The sequence below is a fragment of the Mesocricetus auratus genome, unplaced genomic scaffold (genome assembly GCF_017639785.1).
Source record: "Mesocricetus auratus isolate SY011 unplaced genomic scaffold, BCM_Maur_2.0 Super-Scaffold_100014, whole genome shotgun sequence".
Classification (NCBI taxonomy): Eukaryota; Metazoa; Chordata; class Mammalia; order Rodentia; family Cricetidae; genus Mesocricetus; species Mesocricetus auratus.
In genome coordinates this window covers 56,690,835-56,715,151 of record NW_024429197.1, presented here as the reverse complement: position 1 = coordinate 56,715,151, position 24,317 = coordinate 56,690,835, and the positions used below count along the sequence as shown (strand labels likewise).

Here is a 24,317-nt window from a genome sequence, read left to right as displayed (position 1 = left end):
GGGAGTGGACAAAATGGTCCAAATCTGACCACTAATGCCCCATGAAAATTCTTAAAATGCACAGAACTTTTCCTTTCCAGTTTTTGGTCTACAAGTAATTTTTATCACTTCGTAAAAGAAGTTTCATCAAGAAAAAAACTTACACAAATGATTCTGTTCAAGCATGTGTAGAAAAATGCATTTGCTTCTGTTTGCAAAACTTGGCAAATTCGATTTTAAAATGTATTCATTGCCCAAATGTTACAGAATTATACCAGTAAAAACAAACAAACAAATCACTACAATGGACTAGCTCATAAACTATACTTCACTTTAGAGTCTTAATAATCTCACATATAAAATGGAAATAAGACACCCACTTTCCCAGAACTCCAATGCATGTCACCCTGCATGAGGAAACTAGTATTATTATTAATAGAGTGAAAGATAATAGACATGAAATCCCAAGGATTCACAGGAACAAACACTTTACAGTCAGACTACATCTAAGCCCCAACCAGCGAAACACCAATGGAGAAACTTCATCTTACTCTGGCCACTCTTGACTGCAGGAGAGCTACGGGATCAGCTCTGCCTCAGTGATACCACAAAGAGGAGAGTAGCAGAAGTAGGTGCACAGGCAGTCTGCCTCTATTCATGAAAGGAGCACATCCACCAACATGTTAACGTGTAACACAGGCTCCACAATTAGCGAAGAAATTATGGAGAAGCAATACCAATTACTCAGTTGAGAAAACCTGCATCCTTAGTGTACTCCATGTAGCTTGCCAAGCCATCCTCCAGCAACCTATGTCTACTAATAGATGATGGGGGAAGTCCTGTGTATATGTCAATAAAGCACTGTTGGTCAATAGGGAAGCAAGATAGGTGGGACTAGGAGTCAAGGAGGACTCTGGGTAGGAGAAACACAGGGAGTCGAGATGTAATCGCTATGGGGTAGGAAGCCCGGAAATTTCTCCAGTAAGAAATACTTAGATTAACAATTATGGGGTAAATACTTAAGTCAGAGCTAGCCAGTAAGAAACAAGCAAGGCCAACAGCTTCATAATTAATATAGCTTTCTGTGTGTTTATTTGGGACTGATGTGGATCTGGAACCAGGCTGACGGGAAGGCTTCTCTTTACAGAGACTAAGAACCTACTTCCATCACAGAGTATTAAAGGCACATTTGCCATTTCTCATTATCAACCACAATTCTATGTTGGTTTTAACTGTGTGTCACAATAGGAGCCTGATTTTGCCTGTTGAGAAGATCAGCTAACATTTTGAGAGAAAAAGTCCCTTCATCAAATAATTGTTATGAGGAGTGTCAATGTGAATGTGGGTTTGGGGGAAACCACTTGAACTTTCCTGCCCCTGTGCTGTAGACAGCATAACACTAGGGTCCACAGAACACAATCTATAACAGAAGAGCAAAATAGTTTAAAATTACAAAATAAATGCTTCCTCAAAATGGTAAATAATTTCTTAATCTTCTCAGCACCTCAATAAATACAAACTAAAAATAGACTGTAGCTCCAATATTTGCTGTCAAAACAAAGCCAGAACAAATACAGACTATAGTTATAAAAATGCAACTAGGAAGAAACGAACTATTACCAATTTATGGGAAGACCACAAGAGGGTGACACTTTGCACTAAATGAACACATGGTCCAGAGCACTGCACAATGCTTCCCAGGGGTTAAGGCACTTGTAAATGTAAAGTGAATGTTGATAAAATGTAAAACTAGAATATGGATGACAGTGAAGACAATCTCACTAAAAGTAAAACTAGAATATGGATGACAGTGAAGACAATCTCACTAAAAGTAAAACTAGAATATGGATGACAGTGAAGACAATCTCACTAAAAGCAACAGAAGACAGGGAAAGCACATCTCCCCTTATTGAGTACATTTTTTTTTTGAGACAGGGTTTCTCTGTGACTTTGGAGGTTGTCCTGGAACTAGCTCTTGTAGACAAGGCTGGTCTTGAACCCACAGAGATCTGCCTGCCTCTGCCTCCCTAGTGCTGGGACTAAAGGAGTGAGCCACCACCACCAGCCACCATCACCTTCCTTTGTTAAAAGGAAGTCAGCTTTAAGGGTCACTCACATGAGACCAGAGACAGTGACAATCTGGAGGCAAGCTACTGTGAGACATAAAGATTTGTAATAAATCTACTCCGTCATTAAACATTTTCCTAATTAAAATATACTAATATAGCAAGTCCTATACCAGTGACTTTGAAGGTCTAATGTGGTTCTCTTAAGGGACATTACATTCTGTCCTAAGATAATGCAACTGGATCAAGAAGCTCACTAAAGGATGTCACCAATGGATATCCAAAGTGGACTAAGAAAAGCCCATGAGCCTCAATCCTACATGAAGAATTTATAGGCCAGTGAAGAAAGCTGAGGGTGGGAGAGGTAGCCTTCCCCAGGAAAGAGCACACCAGTCGGGTGCCCAGTACAAAATGGCCAGCCCTGAAAATAAGAAACACTATACAGACTGAATAGATTATATTTAGATATATGTATGTATATGCACATATGCATGCAACAAAAATTAGTAAAAAAAAGAGGCAATAATTTGAAGAAGAGAAACTGTGGGGTATGTAGGAGTGTTTAGAGGTAGGAAAGGGAAGGGAGAAAATATACAGTTAAATTGCAATTCAAAAAAATTTTAAAGTTTGCTTTAAAAATCATAGTCATCTGAGAGGAAGGAACCTCAATTAAGAAAATATCTCATAAGATGGGACAGTACAGGCAAGCCTGTAGGGGATTTTCTAAATTAGTGACCAATGGGGAAGGGTCAGCCCTGGGATGTTGGTTCAAGGTTCTGTAAGAAAGCAAGCTAAGCAAGCCATGAGGATCCAGCCAATAAGCTCCACCTGTCCATGGCCTATGCATCAGCACCTGCCTCCAGGTTCCTGCTGTTTGATGTCCTTACTTCCTTCAGTCAGGTTAAAGCAAGTAAACCTTTCCTCCTCTGTTGGAACATGGTCCAAGGAATCGTGTGAGGGGCATTCTGAGCGCTTGTGCGGACTCTCCAAGAAAACAGGACAAGAGTCTTGTGACCTCAGTTTCTTCAAAATATGGAATTGTCCTTAGAATGTGTTTTGTGCTCCTCCCAGGTGTAGCAGATAGGAGTGAGTTTACTTCAGATATTAGTACTCGCTGCTCTTAGTCAATTAAATGTTCAACTATGAAAAACATAGTTTTGCCACCTGTGGCTTGTTCTTGTGACTATATATACAGCTTGAACTCATGAGAACTATACTCAAGTGACCTCTCTTAAGTCTCACAGTATAAGCTGTCTGATGTTCTGAGTGAAGTTGGCTATTGTGTAAGAATTTAATCCACCTCATTTATGGGCTTCATTCTCCCAGGCCCCACTGCTTTTAGAGTGGTACACATTCCCCAATTGCTTTTAGTCATGGTGTTTCATCACTATCAGCAGTAACCCTAACTAGGACAACTGTACATAGATTCACACTGGCTATTCATCTCTCCATTACTCCCTAAATAAAAAGCGGGCAGTGGCTCATTTCCAGTCATGATAAGATAAAGACATATCAAGGAAGCTTTCCCAGCTAATACACAAATGAGTAGGAAGCTCAACTTGGTCTTTCAATTAGACTTAAATAGGTAAACAGATACAGTTAAGAATGCACAGTGCTTATGTTAGGAACACTCGAGGAGACGTGCGGTAGAGTTTCCAAAGGCAGAAGTAATAGTCATTAATCATTTTTTTCTACAATGTGATAGAAAATATGTAACAAAAAACCCTACCAATTTAGGATCTTCTAACCATCCAGTTCTTAGTGTTAAATATTTTATGACTCGTTTGTAAAAGATCCCTAGGGTAGTTTTTTTCAACATGAAGATGAATCACTGTCATATTGAGTGACAACTTCCAACCACCCAACTCCACAACCCACACGCCCCCCTCTCTGTTCTCTGACAAGCTTGGGTCATGTCAGTGAGATCACACATTTGTCTCTTTACAACTTGCTTATTTCAGTTAGCACAACATCTTCAAGATTGATCAATGTTACAGTGTGTGACAGAATTTCCTTCTTTAGCAGATCAGAAAACAATCCCTGGTATCTGTATACTACATTTTGTTTATCCAGTTCTCTACCAACAGTATCTGGGCTGCCCCTTGGTGTGTACTATATAAAAGACACTCCTGTGGGGAAGGAATCTTATTCCTTATTAAGATCCCAAGGGGATAACAGACTTGATTAATAATAAACTAATTCACTAATAAATTAATAAAGTAATAAGTCAGCATTCTCCACCACGGTCTTCAAAATGATATCAAAATAAACACTGGCAAAGAGAAAGAACCTATAATTACAGAACTTTAGGTTTTATCACAGTATTAACCTATTATTGCAGAAGTTTAGGTCATATCACAGTATTCAGTTTTTCATTGTGGGCTCAGAATCCCTAAGAGCTCATACCATCTACTGGGTTCCTTGGTGCACTTAACCTAAATTAGTTTCTAGGTTAAAGAGTAATTTGAAGAAGCCAGTACCTACTGAACAGCAGGTGAGAATTTTTCCTCAACTCTCTGAAATAGCTGCATACTTAAAACACAATGTTACAACAATAACATAAGAATCAGATTAGAGATATTTTGATTCATTTCTTTCACTCATATGCATTTACAAAACTGAAAGGAGATGTAGTTGACAGAGTCATTCTGCAAGATTATAAAATGCACAGATCTGAAATGTAGGTTCTGCTATAGCAAACATCTAGTCCTCATTCAGAATATGCACAAAAAATGCACTATGTAATGGTCAGTGTAACAAATTCATTGTGATCATAGTTCCAACATAGCATAAAAATTATATAAGAACCAGATTTCCATTTTAGACTTAGGAAAAGTGAAGTGTCTATCAAATGCTCCATTTAATCTGAAAATAATAAGGCAGGCAGTTGCAATGGCAGTCTCAAGTCACTAAAGCTAGGTTAAATTCGTGAATCTGTGGCTGAGGAGATGGCTCATCAGCAAAGAGCTTGCTGTGCAGGCATAAGGACCAACATTGGGATCACAGTACCCATGTGAAAACATGAGTGTAGTGGTACAGTCAATATGTAGCACACATGGACAAATGAGTACACACATCTACAAACATATAATTGCATGCACACCACACACACAAGTACCTACACAGATACATAAGAAATTACCTCTTCATTTTACAGTTTTATTTATTTACATATATGTATGTGAGTGTGGTTCTAGGTATCCCAATACAAGTGCTAGGAACCAAACTCAGGTTCTCTGGAAGAACAATACATGTTCTTAACCACCAAAATATCTCTCCAATCCCAGAGATTATAATTCTTAATCATGAAAATTACAAAAACTATTACTAAATGTTTAACTTACTGCTATAATTTGATCTCCAATTTGGATTCTTCCATCATGTTCCACAGCACTGCTTTTTGTAATGCTCTTTACAAAGATTCCTGAAGGTTCTAAGGTTAGAAATAAATAATATAATATAATATAATAAATAATATAATGCACACAAAAAGAACAGCCATCTTCTACCTTCCGAATCAAATCCTAACTATAAATAAGTATTTAGTAGCAAGCAAAAAAGGCATCCAGTAGAATAGCAATTGTTCATCCTGTCATATCAAAGTCACCTATGCCAAATTATTTCTAAGAAAGCTGACAACTACTTTATCCAACAAGAGAACCCATACAATGATTGACTATCTCATTAAGACAGGTATTGGAGGTAACTGTGATGTGTAGAAAATATTTAAGGTTTAGTATTACCTAATTTTTTATCTCCAATATAGCCAGCAATGGTAATTCCTAATCCTTGGACATTTTTTGTGAGTTCCACATCAAACATCTCACTTTCTTCACTTTTTTGAGTAGATGCATCAACCTAAAGTAGTATTAATACATAAATCTTTAGATAAATCGGCATGTAAGAAAAAATAAGGTCAAATTTAAAAACTCAAAGATGCAATTCAGGATTAGTCTAGGCTAAGATATCACTATGCTGCAGAATTCGTCCCTTGCAACCTGACAATATAGACTGACTATCATGGTGTCATTCAGAAATATAGGAGAAAGCTGAACCTCCCCTTCTCGGACAAACTTACTGTATACACAAAATGTATGAATGAATAGCCTCTTGTTAACGAAGTATTTTCAGACATCACTTCTTACGGAGTTCAAACATTTAAAGTTCAAAAAAGTCTTGTTTTGAATTGATATCAAAAAGTTATGATCTAGTCTTGTCACTTAATCTTTCTGGACAACCACCTACCAAGAAAAGTAATGACCAGCTACCATTTACTGAGCAGTTTCATTGTAAGGAATTTGGCATGTCTTTCCTTCTTACTCCTAACAATTTACAATTGCCTACACCATTTGCAAACCGGTAAGATAGATTCAATTGTATTCATTTTTCCCTAGGGAAGCAGGCAGGTATACATAGTTCCTAGGACAAACAGCTAATATCAACTCAAATACCAACAGTGTGGTTGCAGAGCTCCTGTTTGCAGATAATGAACAGTGTGTAAGACTGTACAACACAGGGCCACAGCCTCCACAAAGAGCTCCTACTCTTACCTAAAATTTGTAGTTGAATCAAACACCATGAATATGAGTGAGTCTTCCCCACAGTCTTGTTATAAATAGACTGGTGACTTATTTTTATTTTAAGAATGAAATGGCACCAAGGAAATATTTTTATACTGCCCCTTTATTTGTTTTGTAAATTAAAGATATTCATAAAGAATGTGTGTCTCTCTACTCGGACATTCTCCTGTTCTGAGATGGTGGCCGAAAAGGGCTTTCTCAGTCCGACCCTTCTCTAACATGTACTTAATACAGTTATTAATTGTATGTTGAACAAAAGGAAAAGACTCGCTAAATTAATCATCAGTGAGCTGGCACATGATGTTATCAATAAGCCATTGGTCCTACACATTAGTGTGATGCCAGGATACTCTCCAGTAAACCCTACAAAATCAAGGCAATGGGTTTTAACAGGCATGCAGGCTGGAGCTAGCCTGTAACATTTTCTGATTCCCTATAAAGTAAACAGTTATCTCACTGATGATCCACCTAAATGAAGTGTAATTTTACAAGTGAAGTTGGATTCATTTTTTTTCATTGTACATAATTATCTGTGCAAACTTAGCAAAAGTTTAAAGTTTAGATAATTACAAGAAAATGACAGGATGAAATCTGCTTCAATTGAAACAAATGTGTTTTCTATTTTTAATAAGTTATTCGAGTGCTATTTTAGAGGGTGGCAATTTGACTATCGAATGATTTTAAACAGGGCACAAGCTTCAGAAATGATGGTATGCAGAGAATAGACACTGCCCTAAGCTTTCATTACATCAAGTAGTTTCTGGTATTGCATTCATTTATATATTGCTGAATAAAAGGTTTTGTTTTCCACAAAAGAATGCCATTTAAACACTTTCATAAACAAGCTTGCTTTCTTCTTTCTCTCTGTAAAAAATAGCAACCAAATCTAGTCCTAAAAACAACAGAATCATGGAAAATTCAAGTGTTCTAATAAAGTTTTAAAGGGCTCATGGAGGATGTTAGGTTATTTAAAACAAAGAATGTGGTTAGAGCGATTTCAATAAAAGAAAACATGAACATTTTACATCTATGGGGAACGGATATCGGACTGGCATGTGATAGAAAAATTATCTAGAAATGGGTAGAATTTGTTTCTAAATATTTAAGACACTTCTGGGTGGACTCTTTAAAAAATTTTATCCACTATAGTCTTATGGCCTGTAAACCAACTGAGATTAACTTCTAACTTCCAAGAGTTTTGAATTTTTCCAATGTTTTTCATATCTAATTTATGACAAAATGGGACACAACACCAATGAATCATGTTCCTGTAGCACATCAAAGCACAGCTGCTGCTGTTTCAAGCAACTATTTACAATGACAATGACTCGTTACAACTCTGGTAATAGTTCACAGCTTGCATATTTTACAACAATGACACAAGGAGGTCCTTACACCTCATTCACTCCTACAATCTGAGCTCCCAGACCCCAGTTTACACAAACAAGAAACCTTCTAAAGGAAAACTGTTGAAAGGTCATGATTAGAATGGTGACCCAGTTCACAAAGAGGCTTCTAATTATGACAAAGAAAGACTCAAGCATAGGCATTAGAAGAACAGAGAAACCTAAGGTTTCATGTGAGCTTCATAATACTCTTTATTTTAAAAAAATGCTGCTTACAGGAAAATGACATTATCACATAGACTCTTTAAACAAGCTATTCTCAATAAATGAAACACAAGTATCTTTTACACATGCTTTTTGTTCCATTCTTTTAATACATAAGGCATCAGTAAGTCTAACTTCTGCATGCTATTTGCTTAGACCTTTACATTCACTGTTTTCAGGTACTTACACGCATCTCTGATGTAGAGACTGGGGACTGGGAGAGGGTGATGCCCAAAGAGGAGGGTGCTGCAGTTTCTTCCACAGCGCCTCTGGCAATCATCAGCTTAACTCTATTTCCACACTGCCTGAGAACCTGTGCTACTTGCTCACTGCTCATTCCTGCCAGGTCCGTGTCCCCAATCTTTAGAATGTGGTCTCCACTGCACAATCGCCCATGCTGAATAAAAAACAGTTCAAATGATTAAGGTGCTGTGATTGAAACTGCACCAGAAAAATTCTACATGATCTAGAGACAATTATAAAAATGGCAATATTAAGGCACAGGTCAATCATATGGAATTAAGTGTGTAACTATACTATGAATTGTCTCCTGAATCATTCTAGTACCATTCAATGTTGTGAAAGCAAATGAAACTCACAGATAGTTTGTTAAATCGATAGCAAGTATGATTTTTTTCAGTTTGATTTCTATTTAAGAATTCACAAAGAAAAAATATGACTTTGTGATTTTTTTTGTTTTGAAGAACAAGAAGAAATGGTCATTAAGCATAGATGAAGTATGAAGCTGCTATGCAAACACAGATTATATTAATTGTGTTGGATGAAAAGCACAAGAAAGTACTGGAATGTTCCTACAGATTCTACTTGGCCACAACAATTATAAATATGCCAAAGAATGCATTTGCAGATAATATCCTAGTAAAAGGAAAATTCAAATAGATGAAAGATGTGAACAGTATCTGAAAAACTCTGAGATGACAAACTGCTCTGCACAGTCCAGTGCAAATAATTTGTGACATGTGGCTAAGTCCAACTAAGGACTGACCATGTAATTTAACTTAATTTTAGTGGATTTAAAGCTGAATGTATTTATATTTTGTGTGTCCTGTGTCTCTCAAGCAGATGAAGTTCATTTGCTATTGCTAGATGCTGGCTAACACTTAAATGTTATGTTATAGAATGTCACTGTTTAAAAGAGTTGCTGTTTAACTAGGGTTTTCATTCACGAACATGAGGGTGTCTGATGAACTCAGCTTCCCAATTTAAGTTCAAATCTATGAGGGAAAACAATAGTTTTATAACCCTATAAAGTTAAAATATTAAACGCAAGTAATGAATGCATTGAACAATTTCCCACACACAATAAATGGCACATTTCATAAACAGCAACACCTAAACAAACTAAAGAGAAAACGGGCTGTGTGTCATATATAAAGAGAGAGCCAAGGAACCAGTACTAAAGGGACAAATGGGTTGGTTTTACCTAAACAATAATGTACTTTTTACATAATGTGATTTTTAAATAGCTGCTAGGTTTACAATATGTAATTATCAAACAAAGGGTAGCTGTTTTCTACAGGGAAAGGAACCATTAGCCTCATTCAGTCCCTGGTTCTTAGGGTGTTTAGTGCATTGCCTATAACTGTAATTTAAGTAAAATTGATGTCCCTTTTCAAGTATTCTCTTCCAAGTCTAAGAGAATACTTGAAGGTTAGCTCAATAAAACGAAAGATTCTTAGTTGATCAAAGTTTCCTTCTTTTAACAGTAAAACTAAATGGTGAAGCCACACGTGTAGGTGAACAGAAACGTACCTATCACAGTAGCTCACCTGGTCAGCCACTCCTCCAGGCAGAATGGTCTTGACTATCACACCAGTTGCTTTTCCTCCTATGATACCAAATCCCAGACCTGAGCCATCATTTACCAGCTCTATAGTTTCCACATGCTGCCAGTGAATCTGAAAGGAAAGCGGTTGATGAGTCGTTTGCTGGTGTTAAACACTGACTTCACACAGAATCATGAGTGCTAACCAAGTCCAGCTTTTCATGTGGTATGCTTTCCTTTAAAAAGACCACTATCACTAACGATATCATCCTTCCTATAGCTATCAATATATCATTATAGCGATTACTTTTAACCCACAGAAACAGGTACTGAGTCTGTAAGATATTTGCAAAGCTTAAAGAAGTTCAAACACAACAGCTGTACCAGATTAGGAGCATCCTCTGCCTAATTATGCCTTGAGGCAGAATGCTAATTTGTACAAGTCTGCACCATCACTGACCGGTAACTGTAACCACATACCTTCAAGCATGGGCATACACACACACACACACACACACACACACACACACACACACACACACACACACGTGCACGCATGCAGAGAGAGAGAGGGAAAGAGAGAGGGGAGGGGAAGCAGGGAGGGAAGGAAGCAAAGGAAGGAAAAGGCAATCAAAATAAAGGTATTTATCTACTTACAGGTGAAGTAAATGTTACTAAGAGACTCCATTTTGTATGAATGCAGTTAAAGGATCATGCAAAGTAAAGGCTATTTTAAAAATTCAAAACTTAATCATAATTCAGAAATCAATATCCCAAGTAGGAATATATTAAAAGAAAAACCCTAGAAACCAAAAGCCAGCAAGTCTGTGAGACATACGAGGATGCAGGCATTAGAGTGAGCACAGAAGCAACAGTAGTGCTTGCTGCTCCTTGTCTACTCACTGGGTTCGAGTGGGCTGAAACTGTGCTGGCTGCAGATGGAGACCGGGAAATTCGGGGGCTGGGGACCTGAGACGACGAGCCTCTGGCAACAACCAGCTGCACAGTGTCTTTGGCCTTCTGCAGGATGCTAATGGCCTGCTGGTGTGTGATCGTCTGGTCCAGGACCTGGCCATTGATGGCGAGTATCTGGTCCGTCTCCTTCAGTCTGCCATCTCTGTCAAGGGAGGAAATGAAGTAATGAAAGATGTGAACACTCTCCAGGAAATGACAGTTCCTGTGGCCTATGTGTTCAGGTCATTTTAATCCTCATGTTGTAGAACGTGAACACGTTTAAAGCTTCTACTTTTAAAAGCATGTGATTTGGCTCCAGTACTTGTAGCAATTTCACTGCAACCTGAACCACTGTCAACGGCCACTTTTTCATCAACTGCTGACTAACTCAAGCACTCATTTACAGATGGCCCTTTATTTTATAAGTAAGTATGTTGTGGAATGTTTAACTAAGCAGAGATGTGTTACATTTGTTTAATGATGTAAAGATGTGCTGCTTTGCTTGCCTAAGGCACCTGATTGATCTAATAAAAAGCTGAACAGCCAATAGCTAGGCAATAGATCGATAGTCAGGTCTAGCTCTCAGGCATCAGGAATAAGCAGGAGGAGAAATCTGGCATTCCAAAATGGGGCCTGTATTTCCACATAGGGCCTGAGAAAGCTGGGGAAAAAAAGAAATGATATTGTTCCTTTAAGAGGCTCTGCCATACAGGGAACACCTGAGTAGCTGGTACTTTAAGTAGAAACCAAAAGCTAATTAAAAACACCTGCCACAGTGCAGGTTCCAAATTTCCAGAGATGGGGCAATTGAATGCAGATTCTGGTTAGAGGCAACAGCCAGTTGGATGCAGCTCTCAGCCAAGCTCAGGGGCCTAAAGCTCAGCTATCACAGACCTGAGTCGGGAGGAGCCAGCTGCCAGTGCGAAGCTATGCAGTAAATTTAAGGTTTGGCTCATGTGGCCAGAAAGGCTAGAGACATGCAATAAAGACAGGTACAGATTGGGAAAAAACCTCTAAACAGGTTACTGCATGTTTAAAAATGTGTGTACACTTAAGGAAGAAAAGAAAAAACGGATATACACAGTCACAGGGGAAAAAAAGATGAATAATTTAAAAATAATAGTGAAGGCTTTAAAGAGAGAATAAAGTAGTATTTTTTAAAAGTCACAAAAGATTGGAAATACACAAGGAGTCTGGATCATGATGGTGTTGTTTTGAATTTTTTGAATGCTGATAAGTGAACAAGAGCTGAGAGACACTGAATTCAACCAACCTAGATACTTTAGACGTATCTTAACTTTAAAATGGAATTCAGAAAACGTATTGCGTTAGGGGAGAGGTTATGCTTTTGTTTCTACAGGAAATGAACTGCTGTAGATTCCTTCAAGGTTAGAAGGAATCAGGTTTGATCAGGGAAGTCCCCCTAAAAACCTTGGTGACGGCCAAAAAAATAAACCAAGAAAAACTACAAGGCAGGTGATGCATATACTGATCCCTCTGTATGGGAACAGTTCTGAAACTGGTCACCAAATGTTACAACTAGTTTTTCCAGGACTTGACCATTATCTCAAATTTTCTCAGGGTCCCCTAAAGATGTCATTACCTCCACACCACAAAAATCAGTCTAGAGAACACAATGCCAAGATGTGAGTTGGGCGGTTTTTGGCTGTCCTGGTGGGTTATGGATGTTTGCCATTGTTTAGCGGGAATATAAGATTATAAGATAAAAGGAAAGCTTTTAACCTCAAAAATTTTGTATTGGTATGGATTTTAGTATACTTGTACAAATGTAAAGTTATTTTTGTTATGCTGTATGTATGTTTACTCTTGTTTAGGGTATTGTGCTTACACAGCTCATTTAAAAATGTAATATATAATCAAAAGGCCAGGTTAGCAGTCATCTATTAAAAACTTGTAGTCATGTTGGGTATGTTTTCGATGTTAAACACAGATATATTTTAGACAGGTCATCTTCAAATGCTTCAGAGAACTACAGAATAGGTCATTTAAAATATTTAATAACCTAAGACTTTTCAAGACAGTGAGACATGCCTACTCCTAGGAGCACCAACTTAATTCATTAAAGGATGATGGACATCAAAGAACCTCCATATGTATTTTGCTTTCAATGTGGCAAAGCTAGCTATTTTGGCAAGAAACTGTCATTGCCTCAACTGGTGACAGTAAGTATATAATCCAAATTTGACACTCAGGACACAAAGGAAAGTGACTGCCTTAAATTTGTCAAGACAAGGTTGGTCAGTCCTTAAAATTCCTGCTTCACAGAAAAGTCTGTCAGATAGTCTGGGACTAAAAACTGAAAATGGATATCGCAACATTGAAGAGAAATCTTGGGTTTCAAGATGGTCAGATGTCTTTGCCATTTCTATAGTTTTGGAAGTGGCTTGCACTGCACTTCCCATTTACTCAGGTAATATTATACCCATCTGGGGTCTTTGATGGAGTTACAGTTTTCCTTAGTCATGATAGAAGGTAAATTAGGTACAAAACTTTGGTCTCACCAAGATAGGACAAATAAAGGAGTATTTTCTCTACAATTGCCAAATACGAATGAGCTAGATATTGTAAATGTAATTCTTATTTGATAACTGTTCTTATTGTAGATAGTATTACTATTTTCAACTTAAGACCCTTACTTTTTATTTAGCCAAAAAGGAGAAAATGTTGTGGTATATTACTTTAACTAGGCAAAGATGTGTTACATTTGTTTAATAATGTAAAGATGTGTCGCTTTGCTTTCCTAAGGCACCTGATTGGGCTAATAAAAAGCTAAACAGCCAATGGCTAGGCAATAGGGGGATAGTCAAGGCTGTGGGGCAAAGAGAATAAGTAGGAGGTATCTATGTTTGAGAGAGGAGAGAGAATGGGGGAGAAAGAGAGGGAGACGTCTGAGGCCAGCCAGCCAGGCAGCTACCAGCCAGTCATACACAGCGTAGGACATACAGAATGAAAGAAAGGTTAAAAAGGCCCAAGGCAAAAGTAGATGTAAAGAAACAGATTAAATTGTTATAAGAGGAAGTAGGACAGGCATAAGATGAGATCAAACATTTGTAACTAATAATAAGTCCCTGTGTCATGATTTGCAAACTGGTGATCAAGAAAGTCTGCTAGATAAACATGTATTTCTTCCTGCTCTGAATATATTAATAAAAATGTTTCAAATTATAATGGGATACGTCTAGGGATTTCTAGTAAAAAGGAGTCCAAAATATAACAGTGAAAAGAAAGATTATATTCAAAAGCTTATTTCCTAACTAAAATTTAGCTACTCTCATTTTACTTGTGTGTATATGTATGACATATACATATAAGTGCATGACTGCTTGTGCACCTGTGTAGGGATGCCACACTCTGACATCAAATGTCTTCCTTTATCACTCTGCAACTCATTTTTCGGACAGTCTCTTGGAGAAACTCAAGTTCATCTTCTTGACTAGCAAACTCTGGCATCTGCCTATCTCTGCCATAACAGTTCTGGGTTAGAGATGCAGACCACCTCACCTGGCTTTTGTCTTCTTTGTTATGGGGATCCAAACCTAGGTCCTCGCACTTGCACAGCAAACACTTCCACCATGTCTCCCACCCTGTGAGTCATTTCAATGGACTTGCTTTATACCACCAAAACATCAGCGACTCCCGAAATATTAGGGACTACTAAAAACGGGCTGATATCTGATTATTTCAGCTTTTGTTTATATTCATCCCCCCCCCAGTGATCAAAACCCTCCGATTGCTACATCAAACTAAATAATTTGCTGTGACACTCTCACCTGTGAGTCACACTGCCCTCTTGAATCTCCTGTACAAATATTCCCAACTCTCCCCTGTTTTCACTTCTGAGTCCAACAACACTAAACCCAAGTCCTCCACATGGAGGTTTGAGGAGCTCAAATATTTCCACATGGCGGCCCTGTTCAGGAAACAAAACAGGAAATAAAATTAAGAGCCAATTACAAGCTGGCAGCAATGGTGCATTTTTAAAATCTTAGCTATTGAGACTGAGACCAGAGAACTGTATGCAAACCTGGGTTACACAGAGGATGAAAGTCAGCATTATAACCCAGATTACAAAGCAAAATCAAATCTAACTGAAAATCTCAAAATCAAAACTATACAAGACAAGAAACATTATTACAGATAACAGCCATCTTCTTGGGACATTACTTTGTTTACCAAAAAGAAGGGACTAGAAAAAGATCAGTTTAGCGGTCCTCAGCTAGAATGGAATATTTCATTTATCCAGAAGGGTATTTCTGGAATGTGGCATAAAATATCCAAATTAAAATGTGATGACTTTTCCAAATGATCAGCCTTGAAAACATAAATATGCAAGTAATATTATAGACTGAACAGATTGTATTTATGTATTAGAAACTCTCTGTGTCTCTCTCTGTCTCTCTCTGTCTCTCTCTCTCTGTCTCTCTGTCTCTCTCTCTGTCTCTCTCTCTCTCTGTCTCTCTCTCTGTCTCTCTCTCTCTGTCTCTCTCTCTCTGTCTCTGTCTGTCTGTCTGTCTGTCTGTCTGTCTCTCTCTCTCTCTCTCTCTCTCTCTCTCTCTCTCTCTCTCTCTGTCTCTCTCTCACATACCCACACAGGGGAGGGGGGGTTAAAGAGATAAAGCTATCTGAAATCAGTGTAGCTGCTCAATCCTAACTATAGAAATGCAACTTTAAATCAACAATTTTGTATTGGAAAGATTCATCAGTGTTTTGTCCAGATTACTTTGCCCTGTCACCTAGAATTCTGTCCCTCTCCTTTAGCTCCAGCTACGCTGACCTCATTCCACCTCACACAGTCAGGGTGCTCGAATTACCAGCCAGATAAAAATATCCACATTTACTGCTTTATTTTATTGCTGTCCTCTACTCAGTGTGTGTGTGAGTGTGTGTGTGTGTAATAACACTAAAAGCAGGAGAGAGACACCATGAATTTAAATGGTTTTTGGTAGGAGTAAAGGGAAGGGGAAAAATGATACATTATCGTCTTCAAAACTAAAATAAAATGTAATCTGAACTATACAAATCCCCCGAATGCTTTTTCATCCCAAAATTGTTCAGGTATTATAAATGCTACTGCATTCCTCAAATTATTCAGGACTCAGGCACCTTCTTAAGTGCTTCCAGTGCTAAGTCACAGGGAGAAAAGCTCTTACCTGGGCCATATTTCTGATGAGCTGATCGAGTTCATCAGAGGTAGGCTTCCCAACCATGACAGGTAGAGCACCAGGTCCGGAAAGTGCTTCCAGGTTCCCATTATTTGGAGACAGCAAAAGTGATTCACTTTGCAGAGTGGGAATTGTAGCAGAGCCGAGCTGAGGTATGTGGGCAGGATCAGCATTTGTAGTTGCCAAAGTAGCAATGTTTACCTAGGAGGATGCAGAGATTAATAGCAATAATTCTAGTGTGTTTAAGTCAACTGTGGTGGTTCTGCACTTGTTTGAGACTCGAGAGTGGCCTTGAAGCCACATTTCTCTTTAATTTTGGGTTAATGTTTCTCAAATGTATTAGACTGAACTGGCAACTACCTGGAATAACAACACCAAAAATATATTATTTCATTTTGCAAAACAGAACATCACAATGGCTACTACATGGCTCCAAGAAAAGCTAACTGAACACGATATAGAGAGTAGTCAGTCCTGTCAGTCCTAACTGCAATGTAGATGGTCAATCCTAACCATATAGTGTAGACTTCTAATCCCAACTGTGCAGAAAAGCAGTCAGTCCTAAGTGAGTACTGTACACAGTCAACCCTAGCTGTGCCAGTAGACAGCCAATCTTTCCTGCACAGTGTAGTCCGTCCTAACTGGACACTGCTTCAAAGTTTCAAGAATGCAACTGTTTGTCTACAGTTGTGTCAGACAGATTCATCAGTGATATGTTCCAAACAGCTCTGCCCCTGTTCCTTAGTCCCTTCGCTTTAGCTGTACCGACCTCCTCATTGTATCTCATACCACCAGCCAGGTAAAAATACTTACATTCATTTATTTCATTCACAACTACTCAACCTTACCACATGGAAGCCCTCCCTGACAGCCTAAGCTCCCAATGGCCTCTAATCTTTCCCCTAAGGTCTAACCCAGATAGAACCCACCATCTTGCTCTGTGGGCGGCCCTTCCCCTGCTTCTCTTCAGAGCTCTTCTCACGGAGCTTCTGCGATAGATAAAGCACTCTCAACAAACACAACTTGGAGTGAAAAAGGTTAATGTGGCTTACACCCAGGTCATAGTCCATCACTGAAGGGAAGAGGGCAGGAATTCAAAACAGGAACACAAAGGCAGGAACCATGAGGAGTGCGACTTGCCAGCTTCTTCTCTGGCTCACTCTCTCTCTCTCACGGGTTCTTGTTTAGCTAGCTTTCTTCTAGAGCTCAAGACCACCAACACACAGAATGGTATTATTTCCTCAGGGGGATGGGCCCTCCTACAACATTAATTGCCAATCAAGAAAATGACTCACAGGCATTCCCACAGGAAAACTTGAAAATTACTCAACAAAGACCACCTTTTCAGTGGATTCTAGGCTACAACTGACTGGCAGTTAACGCTAACTAGGACAGCACTTCCAAGCCTTTGATACACACCCACTGTCAAATCACCTCCATTCCATCCAGTGAAGGTAACCAGAAGGTATAACTCTGCAGTGGGGGGACTCAGCCATCTGTTTACTTCAGGTCTCTGTTCTCTAAAGGAATGCCTTGCATAGAGTTGGTCTTCAACATATATTTTACAGAATAAACACTTATCCACACAACTCCTCCACTAGTATCAGCTCCAATTCATAGATGATAGGATAAAACAAAATCATAAACCTACTAACGGTGTGTGCCAAGGATACTTTTTCAACATGTTGCTATCACTTTTTTGTGACACACAGAATATAGTCACTTGAAATACCATTCCTGGATAAAGTCAAGGTAAAGAGCCTCCAATGATGAACTCCATGAAAATACTTCATCCTGTGCCCCAATAAGAGTTTGACACTCATTCTTAAAAATAAATCAGAAAAATAATTTAGTTACCAAAGTAATTGAAATTTTACCACTATATTAGCTACCTTTAGTCACCCATGAAAAAGAGGGAGGAAGCTTCTGGGAATTCTTTCAAATGCTTATTTTAAAATCTACAGCAGGCATGATCAATTATTATTTTTCAAAAGCAAGTTTCTTTTGCCAAGACTGATTTTTTTTATCCCGAGCCATGGCAACTTCAGCAAAGTCTGCCGGCAGAAGCACACTGCTCAGGTTGAAGCAGATGGCATAATAAAATTTGTGACAGGCTGAAGATCCCACACACTAGGACCTAATGCCTATGGTATGTTTGCATAGTGAAAAATATCTGGACTTCTGCTACAGTGAGCCAGAGTGAACAAACTCTATTCCAATAATAGATGGTCTCTCTACAAGAAATTAACCACTGAAGCACAAGTTCTGATGTTACAGAGGGCCAGGGTTGAGGGCACTGCAAGAGTAAAGCCACTGAAGAAAAAGTATCCTTGCACTATGAAGATCATCTGTTAACAGTCAAAGGTCACTGGCTTGTCTGGCTTCTTCCCTGATCTTACGGTTTCATATGAATGGAGAGCCAGGCTTACCTATTGAAAACAGCCCACATATTTTAAAACTGTCATTTAATTATACCATCAAAAGACTTGTTTTAAAGTTTGAAAATTTATACTCTCAGAAAAAAAAGCACAAAGTCATATTTTGATTCATTTTCAACTATTTATTAAAATGGTTTCCTAACCCAGGCATTGGTGCACAAATACAATTCCAGCTCTAGGGAAATCAAGAAAGAAAATCTCAACTTTTAGGCCAGCCTTGGGTAGCAAGGATATCCAGGATTAAAAGTAGTATGGAATACAAATAGAGACATTCTCTGTTATGTAATTTGAGACACAGGAACGAATCTTACTTATTAACCTCTGGCAGATTATTTGAGTCTCAAGGAGCTTTTAAGTGCCCAATAAACAAACACATATTAACTTACAAACTTTGGTTAATGCTGTGACTTAAAACAGACCTTAACTGAAGATTGTGCCCATTGTTTAACAGAAAAGTTCTCCAACTGTAAGTACAAGGGCAGGATCTAGCATGGAGCCAGTTGTTAGGAGTGTGAGAATCCCTCTTACAAGACCTTCTAGACCATGACGGATCTTTGCTCAGTCTTAAAGTAGAAGAGCCATAGAACCAATCTACCACAACTAATTTATTCACCTATATAGTTTTCAATATATTTCATGTTTCCATTGAAAAAATTCACATCATACATGTCATATGGCATCATACAAAAACATGAAATTAAACAAAAATGGCAGATTGTCTGAACACAGACCTAGAGGAGTCAGATGAGGACAATTCTGACGCTGCTGAGAAAATGCCTGGAAAACAAGAGAGGAGTCTTGTGATCTTGGTGTTTTCAAAACACAGAATTGTACTTGGAATGTGAGTTTTGTGCTTCTCCTCCCAAGAATAGCAGAAAGGAGTGAGTTTATATCAGATTATTCATTACATCTGGTTACTGTTATTTGTTTATATGACTCTATGGAAAACACTTTCACCACATGTGGCTTGTCTTTGAGACTACACACATTACTCTGGAGACTCTTCTTAACCCTCAGAGTATAAATTGTCTGATGCTCTGAATAAAGTCAGTTATTGCACGAGACTTCAGCCTCGTTTATGAGTTCCATTCTTCCAGGTCTCACTGCTTCTAGAACAGTGACAGCAGACAGCTTTGAAATCATCTTTAAACAAACCTTCATGTAGCTAGTAAAAGCTGAAGATGTATATAAATCAGTGCAACTGGGTAGCCCAAGTACAGTGGCTGCCATTGCCCAATGTGCTTTCCAGGAGAAATGAGCAGCATTTCTAACTAGTAAGTCACTCACTCCAGGAGACTCTGTACAATAGGATTCCAAGAAAACAAGAGCTCACTTTACTTCAAGATGAAATTAACTTTAGCCTCTGGGAATGCTTACAGCAGAGGACCCCTTTATCTAAAACAAACAAACAAGATGTAAAGAGTATGGGAAAGGGCAAGAAAAAAATATATCAAGTGTGAAACAGAACCCAGGAATTCTGGCATGTTCTACCAATGAGAGGCAGAGCAGTAGCCATAGCCCACAATGAAGAAGAGGGGCATGTACAAAACCCTAGACCACTGCCATCTACTTCAGAGTTTCCTGCCTACCACATATCACAGTGGCACAGCCAACATCCAAGGCAAAGAAAATCTGGAAAGCCTCCATTTGTCATCAAAAAAGAGAAACTGAACAGAGTGACCAAAACCAAAGCAGAAGCCAGAGGTGACTGCACACACCTGTTATATCCAAGGAAGACAGACAGGAGGATGCTTTGTTCAAGGCATTCTATCTCCAAATAAATAAATAAATAATGACTAATGAAAGCTAAGGAACTGGGCACAAATACCTTCCATTTTCATAACACATATGCAAATACAGCTGTTGCCTTAAGTTTGGAGAGAAAAAAAAACCAGAGTAAATTTGGGGGCAGAAAGTGAGTAATCTTAGACAGAAGGTCCAAATTAGAGAATGTCCACAATTAAAGATGCAATAAATGAAGTAATACCGATTACTAAAACAGTAGACAATGTAAACCTGTAGAGTCTGGGATATCTGTGGAGATCAAAGCATGTGTTTACACAAGTCAGGAATGAGATAAACTGGTTTCCAGGCTTTGAAGTTCTTTGAAACTTCGGGGGGGGGCAGTACCAGACTAGAATGGGGTGCGTCAATGACAGAACAAGAAGCCAGTGTGCAAAATATATTAGAAATCTCAGAAGTCACTTAAAAATGAACAACAACAACAAAAAAAACCAGAAATATTTCACTAAATAGAATTCTGGAATGGACAATAGACATCAGAAGATGGTCAGCATCACTAAGAAGAGTCAAATAAAAGCATAAATGTAGAATGTAGAGGATGTAGAATAACATAAATACAGTATTACTGGTAGATAAATTAGTAGTTTCTGAAAAACAATATATATGCATTTACCAAACAATTTCCTGAGCATTATTCAGTAACAAAATCCTAAACTGAAGGCCAGACATAGTGGTGCATTCTGTAATATAGGAGGCTGTGAATTCAAGAACAGCTTAGGACACACAGTAGAAATCTGCCTCAAAGCCAAAACAACAACAATAAAAATCTATATTTACAAAAAACTCTACAAACTGTTGGAAGTAGCAACTTTATCTGTTATAGTAATTATACTGGAAGCAAATAAAATTCCCTTCAATAGATATACCCATACCATGAATCATTACTTAATAATAAAAAGAAACAAAGTATTAATACAATTACAAGTGTATTGTACTATGTGAAAAATGGTCTAAAATGTTCTATCTTTATGTAATGAATACTTACTTTTAAAAAATTACTACAGTCTAGCAAAAGACTCCTAGATGTAATAAACGCAGTAGTGTTACAGGATACAATGTCAATATTTTTTTAAAATAGTCTTTATATACATCAACAATACTCTGATGTAAATAACTCTAGTTAGAAATATGTCTGACCAAAGAGAAAGACCTCTACCACAAAAAGAATTCATGACAATGAAAAGGGAAATTAGAGCATACTAGATAATGGAAAGACCTCCCACGCTCCTGGATTGGCAGATTATTATTAAAATGACTATACTACTAAAATTTATCTACAGATTTAATTCTATAACCATCATAATTCCAATTTCCTATTTCACAGATTTAAAAGACAATTCACAAATTCAGACAAAACCACCAAAGACCACAAACAATCAAACAATTCTAAGGACTATGTATGCTGCAGGACATTTTACAATACCTTTCCTCAAACTATACTACAGAGTTATTATGATACTGGCAGAAAAATAGACAGGTAATACAACAGAATAGAACAGAGGACCTGGAAATAAAACAGCAAAACTACAACCCCTTAATTTTTAACAAAGTGGGTGAAAATACATACTGTAATGAAAACGTAGTAAATGTTGAAGATGTTGAGAAAGGAATCTTTACTCACTGTTGGTAGGGGTGTAAATTCACATAGTGATTACAGAATTCAGTTGAAGTATTCCTCAAAAAATTAAAAATGGAATTATCATATGACCCAGTTATTTGAAAGCTGGGCACACACCCATAGAACTACGTACACTAACATAGAGATATTTGTACCTCCATGTTGACTGCTGCTGTACTTATCATAACAAGAAATGGAACAATCCGGGGAGTCTATTAATTGATGAATGGATAATAAAAATCTAGTATAGTTATAAAATGGAAAACTATTCATTTTTAAAGAAAAATGAAATCACAACAGTTTCAGGAAAATGGTTAGACTTAGAATGTGTAATGTGAAGTGAGGTCACACAGTTTCAGAAAAAAAGTAAGTGCATGTTATCCCTTATACAGAGATCCAAGTATATATATTATACACTATATATAATAAGCATTATATACACATATATTAAACAAACGTACATGTAGAAAGGAGAAAAGAAATGTTAAACATGAATAATAGATGGCTGAATGAAAGAGGCTATAACGCTAACTGATTTTCTAGTTTTAACAGTCATTGATAATCCAGCGTGTGTGTGTGTGTGTGTGTGTGTGTGTGTGTGTGTGTGTGTGTGTGTGTGTGTTTCAGGGCCTAAAAATATAACTGGTAAGTATAAAACCCAGTATCAAGCTCCACAGCTTCAAAATGGCTGTTCACATAACTCTGGTCTGGCTAATCTCACTGCGTGTTTTTGTTTTTGTTTTAATTTGCAATGTCTTACAAGACCTGAACAAGGGGGAGCTCATGGACCCCAGACTGATAGCTGGGAAACCAGCATAGGACTGTCCCAGACCCCTTGAAAGAGGATGTCAGTTTGGAGGTCTGGTTAATCTATGGTGCCTCTGGTAGTGGATCAGTATTTATCCCTAGTACACGAATGGACTTTGGGAGCCCATTCCACAGAGAAGGATGCTCTCTCAGCCTAGACACAAGGGGGAGGGCCTAGGCCCTGCTCCAAATGATATGATAGACTTTGAAGATGCCCCATGGAAGGTCTCACCCCCCCCACCAGGAGCAGAAAGGGGATGGGATTGGGGCTTGGTGGGAGCAGGGAAGGAGACGAGGCAGAGGGAACTGGGATATATACATAAAACAAGCTTGTTTCTAATTTAAATAAAAAACAGAAAAAAAAGAAAAATTTAACTTGAGAATGTCAATCTTTATAATCATTTTGACAAACAAAATATTAAGAGATAAAAATTCGATTAAAGTTGCTATGGGATGCAGACAATCTAGGGAGTTAACTAGGCAAGACAATAAGCATATTAGAACAAAGATTTTTACGGGAATGAACTAAATACTTTCTTAACTGCTGTGATGGTCACACAAGTCCATATTGGTGAAACAACCAATTGTTGGTGGGAGGGCAAATTTATACAGTCACTGTGGAAATCAGTATGGCGATTTCTCAGAAAATTAGGGATCAACCTACCTCAAGACCCTGCAATACCAGTGTTGGGCATATGCCCTAAGGAGGCAAATTCACACCACAAGGACATTTGCTCAACTATGTTCATAGCAACATTATTTGTAATAGCCAGATCTTGGAAACAGCCTTGATGCCCCTCAATTGAAGAATGGATAAATAAAATGTAGTATTTTTACACAATGGAGTACTACTCAGTGCTGAGAAACAATGACATCCTAAAATTCACAGGCAAATGGGCAGAACTAGAAAACAGCATCCTAAGTGAGGTAACCCAAAACCAGAAAGACAAATACAGCATGTACTCACTCATAAGTGAATACCAGAAATAAAGCAAAAGATACCCAGCCTACAATCCACAACACCAGAGAAGCTACAACCCTCTTCCAGAAACAGATGGAAGCAGATGCAGAAATCCACAACTAACCAATGGCCAAGCTCCTGGAGTACAATCAAAGTGAGGGAGGAGTGACAGTATGAACAAAGGAGTTAAGACCATGAGAGGGAGCAAGTGAGAGATCACTGACTCAGATACATGGGAAACCTGCATAAGATCAAACTAGACTCACTCAATATAGGTGACAATGGTGTGACTGGGACAATACATGAGGCCACTGGCAGTGGGGTCCAAGACCTAACATTAATGTACAAACTGAACAGAGCCCATCCTATATGGAGAGATACCTTGCCCAGCCTAGACACAAGGGTGTCGGGGTGGAGAGGTGCCTTGGTCCTGCCTCAATGAGATGATGGACAGACTTAGTAGACTTCCTATGGGAGACCTTACCCTCTCCCAGGAGCAGATGGGGGGAGGGAGAAGTGGAGGGACGGGGAA

The 24,317-nt window shown here is 38.3% G+C and overlaps 1 protein-coding gene across 18 annotated transcripts in view; it reads right to left on the bottom strand.

Moving 5' to 3' along the window:
- Positions 1–24,317, bottom strand: part of Mpdz (multiple PDZ domain crumbs cell polarity complex component) — a 158,010-nt gene that overhangs the window by 92,503 nt on the left and 41,190 nt on the right. For all 18 annotated transcript variants that reach the window (XM_013122071.3, XM_040757236.1, XM_013122077.3 and 15 more), the window contains exons 4-10: positions 16,147–16,359; positions 14,767–14,906; positions 10,925–11,138; positions 10,026–10,154; positions 8,423–8,632; positions 5,789–5,903; positions 5,390–5,478 (exon numbers count right to left, since the gene is read on the bottom strand). In XM_013122071.3, coding sequence (XP_012977525.1) covers positions 5,390–5,478; positions 5,789–5,903; positions 8,423–8,632; positions 10,026–10,154; positions 10,925–11,138; positions 14,767–14,906; positions 16,147–16,359 — 1,110 coding nt within the window. The remainder of the gene's footprint in view (positions 1–5,389; positions 5,479–5,788; positions 5,904–8,422; positions 8,633–10,025; positions 10,155–10,924; positions 11,139–14,766; positions 14,907–16,146; positions 16,360–24,317) is intronic.